Source organism: Phodopus roborovskii, unplaced genomic scaffold, assembly GCF_943737965.1.
Source record: "Phodopus roborovskii unplaced genomic scaffold, PHOROB, whole genome shotgun sequence".
Taxonomy (NCBI): Eukaryota; Metazoa; Chordata; class Mammalia; order Rodentia; family Cricetidae; genus Phodopus; species Phodopus roborovskii.
The window spans coordinates 16,843,391-16,864,356 of NW_026126558.1; the positions used below are offsets into that span (position 1 = coordinate 16,843,391).

Sequence of the window (20,966 nt, forward strand, 5' to 3'; positions counted from 1 at the left end):
GCGCCTGCGCGGCGAGAGCCCGCCCTCTTCCCCGGAAGAGGCGGGACTTCGGGCCCTGACCTGGAAGTTCTAGCTTTACGCTGGTCATCTTTTTTTTTTTTTTTTTAGGCCGGGTGGTGGGGAAGATGGCCACGCTGCAGGAGAGTGAAGTAAAAGTGGATGGCGAGCCGAAACTAAGCAAGAAGTAAGTGTCGCTGAAGTGTGTCTGTCGCAGTGGCCCGATGGGAAGGAGTCTCTTCCCCAAGGCAACTGTGCCAGGGGCCTCTCTTCCTTCTCCGGTAGGTGAGCACATGTTGGGACAGAGATGCAGTGCCCTGGAAACTACAGCCTGCTGGATGCCCTGGGGGGCAACTGTCCTGGCTGGTGGGTTCCCTGATCCTAACTATAGGGACGAACTTGCGGAGGGGAAGCTGGCACAGAAACTGGGAGATGACAGGAAAGAAAAGTGAAACTAACTTTTCCTCTACCTTTTAAGAAACGCTTTTTAAAATTGAACCACTCCCCCTCCCCCGCCCTCCCATGAATAGATCAGAACATGGCCAAATATCTTAGATCTTCAAAGAAGAACCTGTCGGGTGTTCGGTTCACGAGGGTCTGTGGAAGAGACAGGGCGGCCGTGGGGGAGTCAGCTTCTGGTGAACTGACTGTAGCTCCTCAAAAGGCTTTTTTATTGTTATACAATTTAATCCTAGCAAGTCAGTTTCCGCATACCACAACCTCTTATCTGAAGCTCCCCCAAAAGACAAATGCCAAAAGCGATTCCCGGTCACAAGACATCTCAGTTTTTTGTGTCCTCCCACAACCAAGTTTTGCATAGGCTCGAAACCTTTTGGGAAGCACTTTACATACTTCAAACGGGAATCAGACCAGCTGCAATGCTCTGCGGGAACTCCTGTTCCAAGAACCTTGAAATTTTTTTCCTGGCCTCGCTAAGGTATTCTGCACCTTATTTGTTAAAAAGGGGTCCATTCTGAAACGGTGGTGCATCTACAAGTGAGCAAATGGTCCTATTCAGCGGGATACACCGGGCTCCCCTTTGCAACGCTGGCTGTAGCTTCATAAACCACTCCAGATCTGAGAGTTATGTAGGTGAATGTGGACAGACAGATCAACCTCCCTTTAACTGACTGTTTATAGAATCTAAATGTTACACTTTCTCTAGTCCAGGGTTCCTCACTTGAACCACAGAACATAAGCAGTGGCTTGACTGTCTACCTGGAAGAACTATGCAGTTAGTGCCCTCCAGAACTGTAGGACATAGTATAGGCTATTACATACTATGGCTGCTTTAGTTACTGCACTAGCAATCAATCCTCATATTGAGCCCTGAGGGAAATACTAGAGACGTTCTACTTAAGAACTGATTTTGTTTTCCTTCTACTTTGTGTATTTTAGAAGGATTTTAAGGGAAATGCTTAAATTTATAGGTTGCTAGCTCCCTTATAGGCTGTTGAGAATGATTAGATGGCTTCCTTAGAGGAAGTTGGATGGGGTTTATTAAATCATAGTTGAAATTTTGAGCAATTGATGAATGAAAGTACCTCAGTTAAGAAAGCCTTACAGCTCTTTTCAAATGACTTTTCCTTGTGTTTTGGGGCACATTTACCTGTTAAACACCATGCTGGGACTATACAAACTGTCTACTCTCATCTCAGTAGTGATCTTGCAAGAGAAATATTAATGCCCACTTTTCAAATTCACAAATGATGGCCCTGGGTGATTATTTTTATGTAAAAATGTATGTTACTAGAGGTTGGGGGTGGGATGGCTTAGTGGTAAAATGATTGCTTCCATGCACAATGTCCTAATAATAAAAGTGTATGTTCTTGACATGTCTTCTAGCACTGATCTGAAGCACTGGAATAGAAATCTAAATTGATGTCTATGTCAAGTTTGATCCTCAATTGTCTAAAATAAATCAGGTGTATTTTGTGTATTTTGAGATAGGGTTTCTCTGGGTAGCCCTGGGTGTCCTGAAACTTGCACTGTAGATCAGGTTGGCCTTGAAATCAGGATCTGCCTGCCTCTGCCACCACTGCCTAGCAAAATAAACCAGTTTTGCTGTATATTCCTGGAATTATCATGGGCTGAAATAATTTTGTGATTAACATTTCTTCTTTTTCCTTAATTGTTCTTGTAATTTCTTGGTCTGAAATCTTTACTTAGGGCCATTTTATGCCTGATATTGTCCCCAAAGTTAAACAGTGTATTGGCTCTCTGCTCAAAGCATTCATTCTCAAATGAAAGATTCCTCTTCAAATTACTTAAACACAGTAGAGTGTAGTCCTGATAGATCTGATGCCATCTAGTGTTAATGATACATAAATGTGCTCTTGACTAAGGGCTTATCCTTTCTTCCCTCTTTGTTCCTAAAACTCCACACCGATCTTTCCTTTGACTCAGAGATGCTTTCTTTCATGTCGCTAGTGTTTGTGTGGTTTATTTATTTTCTGGGATGGGATTTCACTATTTGCTAGGCTGTTCTCAAACTCTTAGTTTCAAATGATCCTTCTCATGCCAAGTAGCTGGGACTGTCTAAAATTTGCATTTGATGTTTACATTGTCATCCAGTAGCCAATGTTCCGTCGTAAGGAGAGAAACCGTACCTCTGAACCCACATTTTGCCTTCTATACTAAGGATGTTGTGAGCATTTTTAAATATAAGCTATTATTGGCTTGCCTTTGAGTTTTTAATCCCAGGTAGAAGCTTTCCGTTTTCCATAGTCAGGACTGAGAACATTGCACATGTCAGTCAGGAGGGGCTGAAGTTCAGAGGAACATTGAACATTAGTACAAATCATGGCTCCCCTCCTCAGGAGTACAGATTAAGTGGGTGTATACTGCTTGTCCCCTCTGACTACACATCTCTGTTTCCTGCTAGGTGGTGGTAATCATTAGTTCCAGGGAGCCATGTTGATGCAAGCTGCTGTCAGGCTTGTTAGGGGGTCCCTGCGCCAAACCTCGTGGGCAGAATGGGGTCAGAGGGAACTTCGACTGGGTCAACTGGCTCCTTTCACAACGTTCCACAAGGACAAGCCACTTTCTGATAGAAGAAGGTTGGTGCCATTGCCTTCTTTATTGCTCTGGGAGCAGAATCTTTCCTTAGATGTCTATAGCTGGCTAAGTCTTTGGACATGTTAAGGAGACAGATCTCAATTGCCCAAGCCAAGAATCCCTTCCTACTTTACAGGTTCAGAGTCCCTCTCCTTGTAGTCCCTTCTCCTTTCTTTTTCCTCTTTACTCCTTTGACTATTTTTTGTTTATTGAGACAGGGTGTTATTTTATAGGCCAGGCTGTCCTTAAACTCACTGTGTAATGAAGGCTGGCCTTAAACTAATGGTCTTTCTGCGTTCTAGTCCCATTACAGGATTACGGGCATGTGCTATATCACCCTGCATTAAATAAGGAATTTCCAATGCTGGTTATTCTCCCTTTCTTTCTGGGGTTTGTTTATCAACTTTGTCCTAGTTTTGGTGCTACCATTAGGATCTTTTTTGGGTTGTCCTTAGAATCTACAAGAGCAAAAGCTGAATGAAGTAGAAAACAGATTTATCTTAATATTGGGGGAGGGGAGCAGATAGTAGTCTTGCTCAATGAATTACAGAATGATAGACCTAGCATATTGTGAGCAAGAAAACAACTTACAAGACTCATTGTATCTAGAAAGAGTTGTCTATTTTCAAACCAGCACAATTATTTTGCTCTTATAAGTTCTAACCCCTTTCCCCCAGACAGGGTTTCTCTGTGTAGTCTTGGCTGTTGTGGACCAGGGTGGCCTCAAACTCAGAAATCCACCTGCCTCTGCTTCTCTCTCTCTCTCTCTCTCTCCCTCTCTCTCTCTCTCTCCCCCCCCCCCCCCCCCCCCCCCCCTCTCCCTCTCCCTCTCCCTCTCCCTCTCCCTCTCCCTCTTCCCCCCACTAAATCCATATTGAAAATAACAGTGGTACATATCTATAATCCTTGGAACTCAGGAGGCTGAGAGAGAAGGGTTGCAAGTTCAAGTCCAATTAATTTAGCAGTCCTATTTCAAAATTAAAGAGGAGCTTGGGGGTATTCAGTGTTAGACCTTTTGCTTGGCACACTTGGAGCCCTGGGTTTAACCTCTAGTACTACAAAATAAACAAAAGAAAGTGAAGGGTGTATTTTAAAGCCAGACTCCTGGCCATTTTGGTGCACTACTTGGGAGGTAGAGGCAGGCAGATCTCTGTGAGTTCAGGGCCATCCTGATCTACAAAGTTCCAGCACAGCCAAGCTACACAGAGAAACCCTATTTTGATGAACAAACCAGCAACAACAACAAATAAAGCCAGATAATATTCAAGCATGACTTAGAATCTTTTGACATGATTCACACTATTAAAGAGTTATTGGTTGGAAAGAATGATCCATGAATTCTCTTTGAATAACGAAGATTTTCATGTCTATTCAAGTAAGGTTTTTCTTCCTGGATTTAGATAGCAAGTTCGGATCATAAGGGTCACAGAGTTTCCCCATTGTTTTAGATTTTGAGTTTCACATAACATGTATGAAATTTAGATAATGAGAGACTTGATGAGAAATACATCCATATTTGTCTGGCTTCTGTCCTGGAGGCAGAATGTGAAGAGTTAGGTAGTAAAAGATTCCAGAATTCACTTTTGAGTGCTAACTAAGCTCTGGGACCTGATTGTTCCTTTATAACATCTCAGGCCTCACAACTAGTGAGAGGACATCTTATTTCCTTTTTCTAGATGATAAGGAGTCATTTGCTCAAGGCCACTTAAGTGGTTAGTGTGTTAGAATTTAGTGAGAGGCTGTTTGACTATAAACATGGCATGATAGTCACTATACAATGCTGCTTTGTATAGTATTCCATTCTGGTTTTAGAGTCAGCAGTTTTGGTTTTTGTTGTTGTTTTGTTTTGGGCTGAGTCTCAGAATGGCCTCTAATTCTCTAGGTAGCAGCAGATGACCTTAAACTTGTGATCTCCTACCTCTGCCTCCTAAGTACTGGGTTACAGATGTGCAGCATCACATCTGCAGTGCTAGGGACCAAACCCAGTGCTGGGCAAGCACTGCTCCAACCAAGCCACACCCCAGCTTCCAGACCAGTCTTTGACAGCTGCTCTGAGTGAAATTGTCACTAGGGAATCTCTTCAAGCTCTGAAGACCAGCTCTCTCCACAGCCTAATTCCCTTCTCTGGAACAGCTGTGGGCTGACAGTGGCTGGAGATATCACCTTCTCACGGCCTTGACTGGTGCTGTAGGGACTTCATTTTCTTCCAAGGATATCAGACTACCAAGATGAAGCTTCTGGTGTTAGGGAGATTAAAAATGTATGCTGCAGACTTCGTGGGAAATCTGTTCCAGGACTAACCATTAGCTGTTACATCTGGGCCTCTTACGCATCTGGGTTCTAGTTGGTTTCTGATACCAAGCAGAGATTAGAAATGACCTGTTGCATCTTTGTTCAAAGCTTAGGTTTTTCTCTTTGTTTTTGTTTTTCAAGACAGGTTCTCTAGCCTTAGCTGTCCTGGAACTCACTCTGTAGACGAGGCTGGTCTCGAACTCACAGAGATCCACCTGCCTCTACCTCCTGAGTGCTAGGATTAAAGGCATGTGCCACCACCTGGCCAAATTTTCATTTTCTCTTGTTCACATACCTAAGTTTAGTGACTAAGAGTTGGGGAATGACGTTATTTAGGAGTGTGGGACCAAGCAAGAACATTTTCCACAGGCTGTTGAATCTTTTGAAAAGTGGCAGTGGAGCTTCTGATAGAGGGCTCTTTGGGCAACTTTCACATTGGGCGCTGTCATCTTCCCAACAGTGAATTAAAGAGACGTCTGAAAGCTGAGAAGAAAGTGGCAGAGAAAGAGGCCAAGCAGAAAGAGCTCAGTGAAAAACAGCTAAGCCAGGCTGCTGCTGCTACCAACCACACTGCTGACAATGGTGTGGGTGCTGAGGAGGAGACTCTGGACCCAAATGTGAGTTCCCCTGGGCCACTGCTGTGACTGAACACAGGAAAGCTTCTGAGAGGCAAGAGAGACCAAGTGACTAATAAGACAAATAAGAACTTGAACCAGTTGCTGGGTGTTGGTGGTGAGGCAGGTGGATCTCTGAGTTTGAGGCCAGCTTGGTCTACAGAGCTAGTTCCAGGACAGCCTCCAAAGCTACACAGAGAAACCCTATCTAGAAAAAAACAACCCCCCCCCCAAAAAAAAAAGGGAATTTAAACAAGGGTTACTGCCAGTGGAGGGCAGTGTCTACCCTTTTAATTGGTTAAAGACATAGGCTTCAAATAGACAATTTGGAGAGGCCAATAGTCCTGAGTAACTGCTTAATATCTTCTTGGAAGTAGCTGAGCCTGTAGCAACATCAGAGGATTGATCTTCCCATAGGATAGACTAGGGCATACATTAGTTGGCAAAATACATTCCACATGCCAAATCCACATTTCCACTCTCATTCCTCCCTTCCTGGTTTCGTACATAAACACAGGCATGCCCATTTGTAACACTCTAAGGTTAATTTTTCACTATTAATAGTAGAGTTGGGGGGACTGGAGAAATTGGCTCATTAGACCCGGGTTCAATTCCCAGCAGCTCACAACTGTCTATAACTCTAGTTCCAGAAGATCCAGCATCCAGAAGATGCAGACATATATGCATGCAAACACCAATGCACATAAAATAAAAATAATAATAATAAATAACTATTTTTTAAAAACCTAGTAGAGTTAGAAAGTTGCATCAAGAACAAGGTTGCCAGCAGCTGGAGAGATGTCTCAGTGGTTAAGAGTGTATAATGCTGTCCCAAGGGAACGCCCACATCAGGTTGCTTCAACCACCTATTACTCCAGCTCCAAAGGATCCAACTTCCTCCCTGGCCTCCACAGGCACCAGCACAATTGTGCATACAGATACACACACACACACACACACACACATGATTAAAAATAAATCTTATAGGAAGCTAGAAAGATGTCTCAGAGGTTAAAAGCACCTGCTGCTCTTCCAGAGGTTCTGAGTTCAATTTCTAGCAACCACATGATAGCTCACAACCATCTCCAGTAGGATCTGATGCCCTTTTCTGACATAAAGTTGTACTTGCAGATAGAGCACTTACACATTTAAAAAAAAAAAAAAAACTTCTAAAAGAAAGATTGCCAACCCGTTTGGTAAAATACTCCAGATTTGTACCATACAGGTTCCATGAGACTGCCCAAGTGAAGAGTCTAATGTGTGGCCAGAAGAGTAGTTAAAAAAGCCACTTCACCATGCAAATGCAGTTCACAAAAGAGACCACCTGTAACAATTAACTTTTATTATTTTAGATGAACCCCCACTTTTTTTCCATTCTGTTGAATCTTGTATTTTGAATTCATTTTGTGGTTCTACATATTTTTCATAGAAATCCCATTCCATAGTCAGTCCTATTTCAGTGAAGTACAGGGCTTGGTCAGTGTTACGGTTGTGTCCCTGCAGGCTCACATGTTCTCTAGTCCCTAGATGGTGTTGCTGCTTTGGAAGGTTGTGGAAGCTTTAGGAGTTGGAGCCTACTGGAGGAGGTGGTTGCTGGTGGTGGGTCTTAATGGGTTATGGCTCAGCCCCATTCATCCCAGCCTTCTTGTCTGTCTTGCCTGACGTACAGAGATGAAGTTGTTCCGTAAGTCTATGGTGGCCTGAACAAGCTACTCCAGCGGCCATGCCTTCTCTGCTTAACCATATCTTCTTAAACTAGAATAACACCTCCTTCCTCCCTTGTTCTGTAAGGTGTTCTGTTACAGGGAAAGTCACAAATACAGTATTCAGCAAGAGAGACCACAACCTGCCATATTCCGCTTCTGAGGACTGCCTCTCTTTTTTTAACAGCAATACTACAAGATCCGTAGTCAAGCAGTCCACCAGCTGAAGGTCAGTGGGGAGGACCCGTACCCACACAAGTTCCATGTGGACATCTCACTCACTCAGTTCATCCAAGAATACAGTTATTTGCAGCCTGGGGACCATCTGACTGACATCACCTTAAAAGTGGCAGGTAGGAAGATCCCCCAACAGTTCACTTGCCATTCTCATCTCACGACAGACAAGACTTCTTTGCTAACACAAAGGAGGGCCTTGGTTGATCTTGTTCTCTCTGCCCCTTTTGGTTTTTGGTGTTAAGATCTTGCTGTACACCCTAGGCTGGCCTTGAACTTGGATCCCCCTGCCATGCCGGTTGGTGTTGAATCTGCTCTGCTGGAAACAGTGCCTTTATATCCACTCACAGGAATCAGATGGGTCACATCCTAGATAAAGCAATACTTGTATGGAAGGGATGATCTCTGAGGGACGTCTGGCTGGATACTGCTTTTAGTCTATAATCCTAGAATTTCCTTTCATCCCCCAGGCCATTTCATTTTTTGTCTCTACTCTCAGACATTTATTTCTAGAACATTATTTATGGATTTGTGAGATATTTTAGAAGTCTCTTGCCTTCTCCCCAAAATAGTAAAATTACTAGTTGGAGAAAATGTAGGACATTCATAGAAAATAGAAAGGGGGATAAAATTACCTATAACCCTACTACATAGGTAGAAAATTTGCAGTACCTAAATGTCAAAGGCCCATTAGTTTTCCTAACGTGTCTCTGTGTGTCTGTCCATGTGTTCAGCTCATGTGTACACATGCATGGAGAGGTCAAGGGACAACTTCCAGTGTCATTCCTCAGGCTCAGGTACCATCCACATTTTTATTGAGATAAGGCCTCTCACTGGCTTAAAGCTTGTTGAGTAGGCTAAGTTGACTGACTGGCTCTCTGTCTCCTCAACATGGATTATGAGTGAGTGCCATACCTAGTATTTTTTAAATTAATTTTTAAGACTTATTTTTTGTATGTGTGTATGTCAGTATTTGTGCAGGTGCCCTCAGGGCCTAAAAGAGTGTCAGATCCCCTGCAGCTGGGATCCAGGTAGTCATGAGCCACCCAGTATGCGTGCTGAGAACTAAACTTAGGTCCTAGAAGAGCAGTGAGCCTTTGTAACTGCTGAGCATCTCTCTAGTGTACCCTTCCCTACTCTAATGTGATTTCTAAGTATTGAATTCAGGTCCTCATGCTTATAAGGCAAGTACTTTGTAATCTAAGCTTTCTGTCTCCTTAGGCTCTGATACTGTGTTTTTTGATTTTTGAAATGGGGTCTCATGTAGCTCAGGCTAGCTTTGAACTTCTGTTAAGTGCTGGGATTATAGGTGTCACTACCATACCCACCAAAGCTTTTTTTTTTTTTTTTTTTTTTGATGTTAGTTGTTCTGGTTAAGTATTTATATGAATGTGCTTTTAGACTAGACAGATGATTTTCAAATTGTTTTGTTTCTACATTTATTTTATGGTTATGAATTGTTATGAGCAGTGTTCCCTCCAGCCTGGTCCCACAGACACGTCAGCCCCAAATAACACACCGAGACTCTGTATTTGATATAATGCTGTTGGCCTGTTACTAGTGTTTCTTATTGGCTAGTTCTGTCTTAAATATTAACCCATTTCTATTAATCCAAGTATTTCCACATGGTCTTGGCTTACCGGAGAAAGTGTCTCTTGGTCCTACATTTTGACTCTCCTCCTACCTCTCCTGGAATCCTCCCTTTTTTTTTTTTTTTTTTTTTTTTTTTATTATTTATTTTATATAACAAAGTCCATTTAAATGAAAACAAACATTTATAGACAATATTTGGGAATTTGGGCGTTGTTCTTTCCAAACTACTTCCTGCTGGTAAGGGGTGCTGTCATGGGGGATTCGAAGAAGATTCAGAAATCCTGGCTGTAGTCTGTAAGGCTGCTTTGTCCAGCTGTTTTAAATGTAGGATCCCCTCGTACTCTGTTTCAGGCGGTCTGGCTTGATCAAACCACATTAGTGTGGAAGGAATCCTGGAATCCTCTTTGTCTCCTAGTCCCACCTATCTTGCTTTCCTATTGGCCAACAGTGCTTTATTCGTTAACCAATATGAGAAACATATTTACAGAATGACATCTCCCATCATCTCCTCTTTTCTGTCTAAAATAAAAAGGTTTTTAGCCTTAACATAGCAAAATATATAACAAAACAGTTATCAAATGAGAACCACAGTTAACAATACTTAGTCCATTAACATTTAGCAAGATTTAAAGAAATATTTTATCTATCCTATCTTTGTGAGTCTAAAGTCCTATATGTAACTTACCTTTAATCCTAACTAAGGAAAACTATAACCCTAATTATCTGTCTTTAACTCCTTTAAAGACCACAGAAGGATACTATGTAAACTCTAGAAATGACAGAGACATCTTGCTACCTGTAGATCAGTCACCTGAAGTTCTTCTGTAATGTTCCATCTTCAGCCTATAGGACATAGTGTGTCTGGCAGACTCCTCAGCAAAGCAGACTTTAAACTGTCCACCTATATTGGCAGTTTGTCAGTCACTTTTCTCTGTGTCCTGCAGACTGTCTGGCAGACTCTTCCATGAAGCAGGAACCCTGTAGCGCTGTCCATCTTGTTTCAGTTCAGTAGTCACTTTTCTGTGCATCCTGCATGTCCAGTTTATACAGCATAAAGTCAAACATTCCAGACAAGAGCAGCGTCTCGCCCAAATGGCTAGGCTAGTCTTGTCATATTGAAAGCAAACTCCATAACGAGCTTCTTTGATGTCCATCTTCCTTTGTGATATAGGTGGTGTTGCCAGGAGCAGTTGTGCCTCACTGTTAAGAAAAACCCTAAACCATTTAAAATGTCATATTCTGTAGGCCTTTGAAAGGTTTGAAGAATATTTATCCATCTCAAATATATCTCTGTATATCTAGAAAACCTAACTAACTTAACTCTAAGTTTTGACTATCATAGGTAACTATAATCTGAGCTAAATTGTACATTACATTTCTAAATGAACTATATAAACACAATAACTAAACGAAGAGAAATATATATATCATAAAATTGACCTTAATTGACCTTAAATGAAAATCCAGTCCAAAACAAAGTATTCATTTCTAGACCATAATCCCCTTTTTACCTTTAAAAAGGATTGGTTGTGGTCATTAATCATTTATAACCAATCCCACTTAGATGAAAACAAACATTTATAGACAATATTTGGGCATTCTTTCCAAACTGCTTCCTGGTAGTAGGGGGTGCTGTCATGGGGATCCTAAGAAGACACAGAAGTCCTGGCTGTAGTGGTCTGCAAGGCTGCCTTGTCCCAGCTGTTTTGAATGTTGTTGTTTTGCCTGCATGTATGTGTGTGCATGTGTGTTGCTTGCAGAGGTCAGAAGAGAGTCAGTTCACCGGGAACTGGAGGTACAGATGGTTGTAAACCATCATGTGGGTACTGGGAACCAAACCCAGTCCTCTGGAAGAGCACAGGTGCTCTCATTGCTGACCCATCTCCCTGGCATTCTTGTATTCACCCCCTTTTTTACTTCAGATATTTTCTTGGATATAATTTTTGGGTTTTTTATTTGTGTATTTGCTTCTTTGGATTTCTTTTGAGACTCTATGGGTTGTTGGTTCTTTAAAGTAATTGTGGTTTATTTCATTTCATGTGTGTGAGAGTAAAGCAGTGCTCAGAGTCAGAGGATGCCTTTTCTGGAGTCTCTTCTTTCCTTCCCTGTTTTGAGACACGGCCTCCCTTATTTCTTTCACTGCACTGTTTGCTCCCAGCCTGCTGATCCACAGGCTTCTGTCAGACTCTCCTACCTCTGCTGTCTCCCATTAAGCCACCAAATCCTGCTTTTTATGAGGGATCCTGGGATCAGATTCATACCACCACCTTGGCATGCTGAGGTGTTGTCACTACTATCAGCCAAGAATCCTCTGACCATCTTTAAAGTGAGGTCTTCCTGTACAACCTTGACTGGTTTTAATAAAATCACTGACATGTAGAAGAGGGAGAACACAGACCTTGGGTCACACTCAGATTATTGTGATTGGTATTGCTCAGGAAGCTTAAAGGACTTCTCATTCTGTTGGGATCTTTGCTATTTTCTTTTCTAGGTCGGATCCATGCCAAGAGAGCATCTGGGGGAAAGCTTATCTTCTATGACCTTCGAGGAGAGGGGGTCAAGTTACAAGTTATGGCCAACTCAAGGTACATAGAAATATCCAGTTAAAGAAGAGTAACAGGGGGACAGTTGAAGGCACAAGCCAGTGTGATCCTCTTTTCCCATTGCTATTTCTAGAGTTAAGGTAGCAAGGAGTGGGACATGGCTGGGTAGGGTGGAGTACAAGATGGAAAGGCCTAGAAATGAATGACTGTTCTTTGTTGTAGGACAGTAAGCATAAAAGGACTCCAGCAGTTGTCCCTGAAACAGGAACTCCTCTTGGGCTCATAGTAACAGTTAGTGAAGGTTTCCTGAGTAAGCCAGTACTCTATATTAATTTGAAGAACTGTACACTAAGTTACTTTTCCTTTCATTCAGGAATTATAAATCAGAGGAAGAATTTGTTCGTATCAATAACAAACTGCGAAGGGGAGATATAATTGGAGTTCAGGGGAATCCTGGGAAAACCAAGAAGGGTGAGCTGAGCATCATCCCCTATGAAATCACACTCTTGTCTCCCTGCTTGCATATGTTGCCTCATCTTCACTTTGGCCTCAAAGACAAGGTAAGTTCTGCAGTTGTACAAGCTGTTCTCTAAGATGCATGCCACTGTTGTATCATGCTGTCACATAAAACTGATTTCTAATTGCTGCTTCTGGTTTAGGAGACAAGGTATCGTCAGAGGTACTTGGACTTGATATTGAATGACTTTGTGAGGCAGAAATTTATTGTCCGCTCTAAGATCATCACATATATAAGAAGTTTCCTGGATGAGCTGGGATTTCTAGAGGTAACCAGGGTTTTGTTTTGTTTTGTTTGCCTTGGGCAAACACTGCCTTGTCAAGTGTTTTTGTTCCATCTTTTTTAGTGCTTCCTAAACAGTGTACTACCCATGTGCTAATGATGCCATTTTCCATAAAAATAATCTTTAGAAGCCAGGTATGGTGGCACACACTTAATCCAAGCACTTAGGCAGGCAGATTTCTGAGTTTAAGGCCTGCCAGGGATACATAATGAGACCTGTCTCAACCCAATCCCCTAAAATTCTTTAGAGTCTAGTCATGGTAAGAGTACATCTTTAATCCTAGCATGGGAGCCAGAGGCAGGCTGATCTCTGAATTCAAATCCAGCTTGGTCTACATAGTGACCTCCAGGCAAGCCAGGGCTATATAGTAAGGCCATGTTTCTCTCTTTCTCTCTCTCTCTCTCTCTCTCTCTCTCTCTCTCTCTCTCTCTCTCTCCAGGCAAGCCAGGGCTATATAGTAAGGCCATGTTTCTCTCTCTCTCTCTCTCTCTCTCTCTCTCACACACACACACACACACACACACACACACACACACACACACACCTTTTAGTTGTATGCAAAATAAAAAATGCAAGTACATGTAGTACACAGACTCCAGTTAGAAAAAAAATAAATACAAACAAAACTGAAAGCACTGTGCTTTTTTCACCTGACTTCTAAATTAGAATTTGATGTATGCCCTCCCTCACTATGTACTATACACATATATACACACACAAATGCACTGCATACATATGTATGCTTGCTATATGTAAATGTTTTAGAGAAGTTTTATTTTATAAAAATTGTAGTCATGCTATGTGTACTGTGACGCTGCTGCTTTTTTTGACATATTCTGGAGTCACAGGTATTTTGTATTTTGTTTTTGTCAATGTTTTTGTGGTGTGTGTGTTTGTATGTGTCTTTATTGTGTATGCACATGTGTGTGCAGGTACATGCATCTATGTAGAGAAGGGTGCCCAGTGTCCTCTATAACTCCTGGCCAGTTTTTGTCTTTTTTTTTTTTTTTTCAAGGGGGAGGGTTTTTGTTTTGTTTTTTGTTTTTTTAATTGTGGGTATGTGAAGGTATCTGTGCATGAGTGTCAGTGCCTTTGGAAGCCAGAGAACTGGGATCCCCATAAAGCTGCAGTTAAAACAGGTTATAAGCTACCTGATTTGGGTCCTCTGGAAGAGCAGCCAGTGCTCTTAACTTCATCCCTCCAGCTCCCTCTACTGCTTCTTAAAGAGTGTGTTTGTTTCCTGTATTGATATTTTGGATTATTTCTGATTCTCTTTTTGTAATATTTCAGTGAATAGCATACATGTAGGCTAATATTTTTAACTTGGATTTCTATGTTTGTTTTTCAGACAAAGTCTTACTATATAGCCCTGTCTGTCCTGGAACTAGCTCTGTAGACCAGGCTGGCCTTGAACTCACAGAGATCTGACTGCCTCTGCCTCCTGGGATTAAAGGCAAGTGTCACCACACCTGGCTTATAGTTTTAATTTCTGAACATAGAATAAGTTAAAGGATGTAAATATTAAATACTGTAAACATCTTAGGTACTGTTCTATTGCTGAGAAGACACACTGTGACCAAGGCAACTCTTATAAAAGAAATTATTTAATTGGTGGCTTTCTTACAGCTTCCTCATGGCAGGAAGCATGGCAGCAGGGAGGCAGACTGGTTTGGGGCTGAGAACTTACATCCAGATCCACAAGTTGAAGGCAGCACAGACACACTAACTCTGGGCCTGGAATAGACCTTTTTTTTTTTTTTAAGACAGAGTTTCTCTGTGGCTTTGGAGACTGTCCTGGAACTAGCTCTTGTAGACTGGGCTGGTCTCGAACTCACAGAGATCCGCCTGCCTCTGCATCCCTAGTGCTGGGATTAAAGGTATGTGCTACCACTGCCCAGCTCTGGCATAGATTTTTGAAACCTCAAAATGCACCCTCAGTGACACATCTCCAACAAGGCCACACCTACACCAAAGGGTTACACCTCCTAATCCTTCCCAAGCAGTACTTAAGTATATGAACCTATGGGGTCTATTATCATTCAGACTATCACAGTAACTTATCTGTTTATAGCTTGTCAGCATTTACAGTACAGTTTGTTTTTTCATTTGTTTCATTTTGTTGTTTTGCTTTTTGAGACATGGTTTCTCTGTGTAGTCATGGCTGTTCTAGAACTTGCTCTGTAAACTAGGCTGGCCTTGAACTCATAGAGACCCACCTGCGTCTGACTCCCAAGTACTGGAATTAAAGGTGTGTGCCACCACCACACAATGTGAATGCTGTGTTATTAATAAAATTGGAGGTGCAGTTCTAGAAAGTCAAGCACTTATTTTTTGTTTTGGGGTTTGTTTGTTTTTTGCTTTTCAAGACAAAGTTTCTCTGTATTGCTTTGGAAGCTGTTCTGGAACTCGCTCTGTAGATCAGATTGGCCTTGAACTCACAGACATCTGCCTGCCTCTGCCTCCTGAGTGCTGGGATTAAAGGTGTGTACCACCAATGTCCTGCTTGTCAAGCACCTATATTAGGAAGCTTTACTTTGGTATGACAGGCCTAGACTATGTTACATGCAAAGAATGAACTGTTCTCAAAGCCTCGGTTATCTGAGAACTGTTTCTTTCTGTTTTAGATTGAAACTCCCATGATGAACATCATTCCAGGGGGAGCTGTGGCCAAGCCTTTCATCACCTATCACAATGAGCTGGACATGAACTTATATATGAGAATTGCTCCAGAACTCTACCATAAGGTAGTCACTAATCACATACCCCATTTCCTTCCAGTAGCGGGAGGCCAGAAGAACCAATGGCTAGCCTAATACAGTCAGAAATCAGGAACATCAAAGACAGAGCAGCTGGGACATTGTGATTCTTGGAGAATCTCCTTATAAGCAGCTGAGGAGTGACAACATTATACAAGTGTACCCACATTTCTCCTTTGGTTCCCCTAAGAGCTTTAACTTCAGTCTTCCTTGGATTAGATCTAATTTTACTTGTATTGTCACATTTTGTTTTTCTTCTTCTGAAGACATCAGGGTACTAGCTATGAAAACCACTTAGTGCTCAGGAGCTTATCAGGACTGTTAACACATGACTATGGCCCTGTGTTTTTGGTAGATGCTGGTGGTTGGTGGCATTGACCGGGTTTATGAAATTGGGCGCCAGTTCCGGAACGAAGGAATTGATTTGACTCACAATCCTGAGTTCACCACCTGTGAGTTCTACATGGCCTATGCAGACTATCATGACCTCATGGAGATCACAGAGAAGATGCTATCAGGTGAGTCCTACTGGCCGCAGCTCATGTCTGCTGCGTTCAGAGGAGAGCTTCCTGCTTTCAGTCCCTGAGATGGCTGCTTTTTCTCCCAGGGATGGTGAAAAGCATTACAGGCAGTTACAAGATCAGCTACCACCCAGATGGGCCAGAAGGCCAAGCCTATGAGATTGACTTCACCCCACCTTTCCGAAGAATCAGCATGGTAGAAGAGCTTGAGAAAACCCTGGGTGTGAAGCTGCCAGAAACCAGCCTCTTTGAAACTGAAGGTAAAATACTGCACTCTACTGTGTGGCCTTCCTTCCTGTCAGCTCTGAATTTGTTGGGTCAGAGCTAAAATGTCCCACATATTGTGTTTATAGACATTTCCCTAGACCACAGTGAGGTTCCCTGTCCTAACTTGTATATTTCTGTCACAGAAACTCGAAAAATTCTTGATGATATTTGTGTTGCAAAAGCTGTTGAATGCCCCCCACCTCGGACCACAGCCAGGCTCCTTGACAAGGTGAGACACACACTTGTGCCATTCCGTGCTGACCAGTACCCTGAACCCTAGGAATGGGTCCCATTGAGTGCCCCGACCTGCGGGGCACTCAATGATGAACTGGGAAACACCTAGGGGAATCGAAGGGCAAGGGATACAAAAAGGATGGCAGCTAGACAGTATTCTGATAAAGCTGCCAAATTTTATTTTCTCAGGGGAGGCTTATATAGGACCATGGGCAGGATGTGAGCGGGGGTTTGCAAGTGGGTAGGAAGAAGGGAAGGGGTCAGTAGTAGGAATGCCCTGATCTAATCTTTAACTGGCTGTAAAACTGTAGCAGGAGGAGTATCCTGAGGTATTCTTTAACTGGTTGTAAAACCACAAACCTGTATCTAGGAATGCTCTGCTGAACATTCTGCTTACTTCTTAAGAGATAGTAATTTTCTATCTCAGAGGCCTGAGGTAGTGAGGATGGTGATGGTCTCCAACAACTAAGGAGAATTCTTTCCTACAGCTTCACAGGAAAACCTTACAGAGGAACAGAATTAAGAAACTTTGAACTGGGATTGGGAAATGTAGTTCAGTGGTAGAATCCTCACCTTGCAAGTCAGGACCTGGGAAGGGGCTGGTTCACTCTCCAGCCCCATGAAATACAAGCAGAAAGAAACACTGAACTGTAATATGCTCTGTGCCCAATAGTTTTGTCTTAGTTAATACTCTGTCCCATCTGCACCGGAGCTAAGGCCTTCCCTTGGGCTGGGACTGTCAGTGATATTCAGATGCCATGTCTAGTTCTGCTTTGTTTTCTCACTAAGCTTGTTGGTGAGTTCCTCGAAGTGACATGCATCAATCCTACATTCATCTGCGATCACCCACAGATTATGAGCCCTCTGGCCAAATGGTAAGATACAGTTTGTTGCTGCATAAAAACCCCTCAAGTAGGGATGGAGCTGCTGAGGCTGTACCTGCACAGTAGAACATTTAGCTAACATGCATCAGGACCCGAGATTCAGTCTTCAGTACTGCTGTTCCGAAACAAAAACAGAAGTGAATTGTGGGAAGTGACAGTTTATTATGATGCTCTGCATTGACTAGCAGTCTTTCTGCACCATGTATTAACACAGTAACTCAGGTGGGAATTCTGCCAGGGCCTCTTCACATGATTTCTCTGGCCACAGTCTGGCTTTTATCTACATAGTGGTTGGCATTCTAAAAGAAAAAGTCTCAACAAACAAACATGCTAGACCTTCGCTGGTACCTCCTTGACCAAAGCAAGTGGGTGCCTGGTGTATGAGGACAAAGCAGAAGGCCTGATTTCAGTCAGCTGCCCTGCTTGTTAGGAGTATAACCAAATCTTCTGGCCTCTCATCCTGGTTCCCATGATTGGTGCTGAGCATTGATGAGGCTTCACGTTTCAATTTTTGAGTCAGGTATTACGTTATGAGAGCCTGGAATATTCATCCTCTGTGGTCTCCTGTTTCCAGGCACCGCTCCAAAGAGGGTCTAACTGAACGCTTTGAGCTGTTTGTCATGAAGAAGGAGATCTGTAATGCCTACACTGAGCTGAATGATCCCATGCGGCAGCGACAGCTGTTTGAAGAACAGGCCAAGGTAAAGAAGGAAAATGAGCGATTGCATGTGTCTCATCACTGAGCTCATGCACCAGGAAGTATTGGCCTTAACCCTGTGTTGATGTACACTTTCTTAGCATATTAACCAAAGCCAAAGAGGGTTTTTTTTTTTTATTTTGTTTTATGTATATGGGTATTTTGCCAGCATGTGTATCCCTATACCACATGCACACAGTGCTCAAGAAGGGTAGAGAAGGGATATTTGTGAGCCACCATGTGGGTGCTGGGAATTGAACCTGGGTCCTCTGGAAGAGGATCTCTTAACTACTGAACCACCCCAGACATAAAGAGGGAAAAAGTATTTTGAGCCAGCATGTGCAGGTAGCCAAGGCTGCTTTTGAATTCCTTGATCCTCTTGTCTCTACCTTTAAGGGTTGGATTAGCGCAAAACACACCAGCTGAACGGGCCTGGTTATATGATCTAAAATGAGTTAAGTGCCTCTATGGGGGGCACCAAACCAAAAACACACCCCCGCTCTCTCAAGTCCTGGCTATCCTGGTCCCCCCTCCCTCTCTCTCTCTCCCCCTCTCCATATATATAGATAGATAGATAGATAGATAGATAGATAGATAGATAGATAGATAGATAGATAGATATAGATAGTTGTTTTTGAAACTCAGAAGGATCCCCAGCCTTTGTCTCCCAAGTGCTGGGACTAATGGTGTGTCCTAGCACATCTGGTATATATTGCACCTTTATTGAGGTGATTTGAGAATGAGCTACACATAAAGATTGAAAAGACGGTGGTGCCAAAACCTACCTTTACTACATTTACCACTGGTGGTGGTTTCAGGAAATGAAAGATTCTTTACTATCATCCTATACTGAGAACTTGTCTATTTAGAGTTCCAGATCCACAAGCAGAAGAATTTGCCTACATTCTGAGACAAAAAAAATAAAGTTTTTTTTTAATTGCTGTATATTATTTCTGTAAAATAATGAAGGATATCTACCCCCTGTTGACTTTTTGAGACAAGATCTCACTGTTTAGCCCTGGTTGGCTTGGAATTAGTTATGTAAACCATACTTTTCTCCAACTCTTGTCAATCCTTCAAGGTCTCAGTGTTTCAAATGTTGGGACTACAGATATATACAATCACATTCAATTTAAAATAATAGCTTTCATCTCTGAGGTAGGTTTCTTCAGTCCTAGCCTCCAGCTCTCTGGAAGAAGTAGCTAAATGCTAGAATTACTGGGAAATCAATCCCCAACGAGTCTTGAATGTCAGGAGCATCTTTGGTACCTCTTTTGAAAGTTTTAATGTGTCTATGTGGATGCTGAGATGACCTGGAATAGCAGATTTCCACCTGTGGGTTGCAACTCCTTTTGGGGGGGGTCACATATCAGATGCTTACATTACGGTTTATAATAGTAGCAAAGTTATAGTTATAAAGTAGCAATGAAAATTATTTTATGGCTGGGGGTCAACCACAACTTGAGGAACTGTATTAAAGGGATGCAGCATAAGGAAGGCTGAGAACCACTGTCTAGAAGATTATTACATTTGACTCTATTTATTCTAGGCCAAGGCTGCTGGTGATGATGAAGCAATGTTCATAGATGAGAACTTCTGTACTGCCCTGGAATATGGGCTGCCCCCAACAGCTGGCTGGGGCATGGGTATTGATCGAGTCACCATGTTTCTAACAGATTCTAACAATATCAAGGTATGCGTAGACTTCCCAGTACTCCACTGCACTGGAGGCAGAGCATGGAGGGCCTGGGAAATAAACTAATAGTTTGCTTTTCTTTAATATCCAGGGAAATAATAAGTCCTTTCAAATGTATTGCCTCATACCAGTCAGTTCTGGCTTTTTGGGTTGTTTTTGTGGTTTTTCAAGACAGGGTTTCTCTGTATTGGAGCCTGTCCTAGAACTAACTCTGTAGACCAGGCTGGCCTTGAACTCACGGAGATCCACCTGCCTCTGCCTCCCAAGTGCTGGGACTAAAGGCATGTGCCTCCAATGCCCTGCTATCAGTCAGTTCTGTAACATGTGAAAAACTTGTGCTACTATACCAAACTTATGATGCCTCTTTATTTCAAAGTATGTTTTGCTCTTCTATAGGAAGTACTTCTGTTTCCTGCCATGAAGCCTGAAGACAAGAAGGAAACTGCAGCAGCCACTGAAACGCTAGAAAGCACAACAGCCGGCCCCTCTGTCTAGGAGATAATGAAACTCAGGCTTCTCTGCATTGCAGCAGAGAGTCTGGCCTAAGGGGTTCATGTGTGTTGCCGACCATCTGGCCACTGCAGTCCAACCACAGAAGAGAGAAGAATTAAAGAAATTCTTTTTATTCCTTATTACCAAATAAACCATTTCTCTCTTTACCTATGTAATGTTACTTTCTCCTCCCCCCCCAAACTGCTGGTCTAATGAATGTTTAAAACTCTGTTTTTATAAATTTGTTTTGTTTTGATCAGTTCATTTTGGTTTTTTGAGACAGCATTTCTCTGTGTAAGAACTCTGGCTGTCTTGGAACTGGCTTTGTAGACCAGGCTGGCCATGAACTCACAGATCCATCCACCTGCCTCTGCCTTCTGAGTGCTGGGATTAAAGGCCTTCACCCCACTGCCCAGCTTGTAATTTATTTTTTAAGATTTATTCTTATTTTTAATTATGTGTGTGTGTGCATTATATTATAGTGCACTCAGGTGCCCTCTGAGGCCAGAGATGTTGGATCCCCTGGAGCTGGAGTTTCATGCATTTGTAAGCTGCCCAACATGGATGCTGAGAACCAAAGCCCAGT

The 20,966-nt window shown here is 42.5% G+C and overlaps 1 protein-coding gene across 2 annotated transcripts; it reads left to right on the forward strand.

The window, feature by feature from the left end:
* The first annotated feature begins 72 nt into the window (after positions 1-72).
* On the forward strand, positions 73-20,547 carry Kars1 (lysyl-tRNA synthetase 1). Of its 2 annotated transcripts, XM_051201758.1 has the most exons (15): positions 94-184; positions 2,882-3,056; positions 5,807-5,963; positions 7,851-8,016; positions 11,982-12,075; positions 12,407-12,593; positions 12,693-12,818; positions 15,458-15,577; positions 15,945-16,107; positions 16,197-16,370; positions 16,521-16,606; positions 17,401-17,486; positions 18,070-18,196; positions 19,742-19,885; positions 20,285-20,547. In XM_051201758.1, exons 2-15 carry the CDS (start codon positions 2,911-2,913, stop codon positions 20,381-20,383), a joined length of 1,875 nt encoding a protein of 624 aa, XP_051057715.1. In that variant the 5' UTR covers positions 94-184; positions 2,882-2,910; the 3' UTR covers positions 20,384-20,547. The 2 variants fall into 2 exon arrangements, with proteins under 2 accessions (XP_051057716.1, XP_051057715.1); XM_051201759.1 differs by lacking the exon at positions 2,882-3,056 and having other exon boundaries at positions 73-184.
* Positions 20,548-20,966: the final 419 nt, after the last annotated feature.

Coding starts and splice junctions, on each gene's coding strand:
- Kars1 (XM_051201758.1), top strand. CDS start 2,911: ATGTTGATGCAAGCTGCTGTCAGGCTTGTTAGGGGGTCCCTGCGCCAA. Junction 16,108..16,196: donor CACAGAGAAGATGCTATCAG/GTGAGTCCTACT, acceptor TTTTTCTCCCAG/GGATGGTGAAAAGCATTACA. Junction 19,886..20,284: donor CAGATTCTAACAATATCAAG/GTATGCGTAGAC, acceptor GCTCTTCTATAG/GAAGTACTTCTGTTTCCTGC.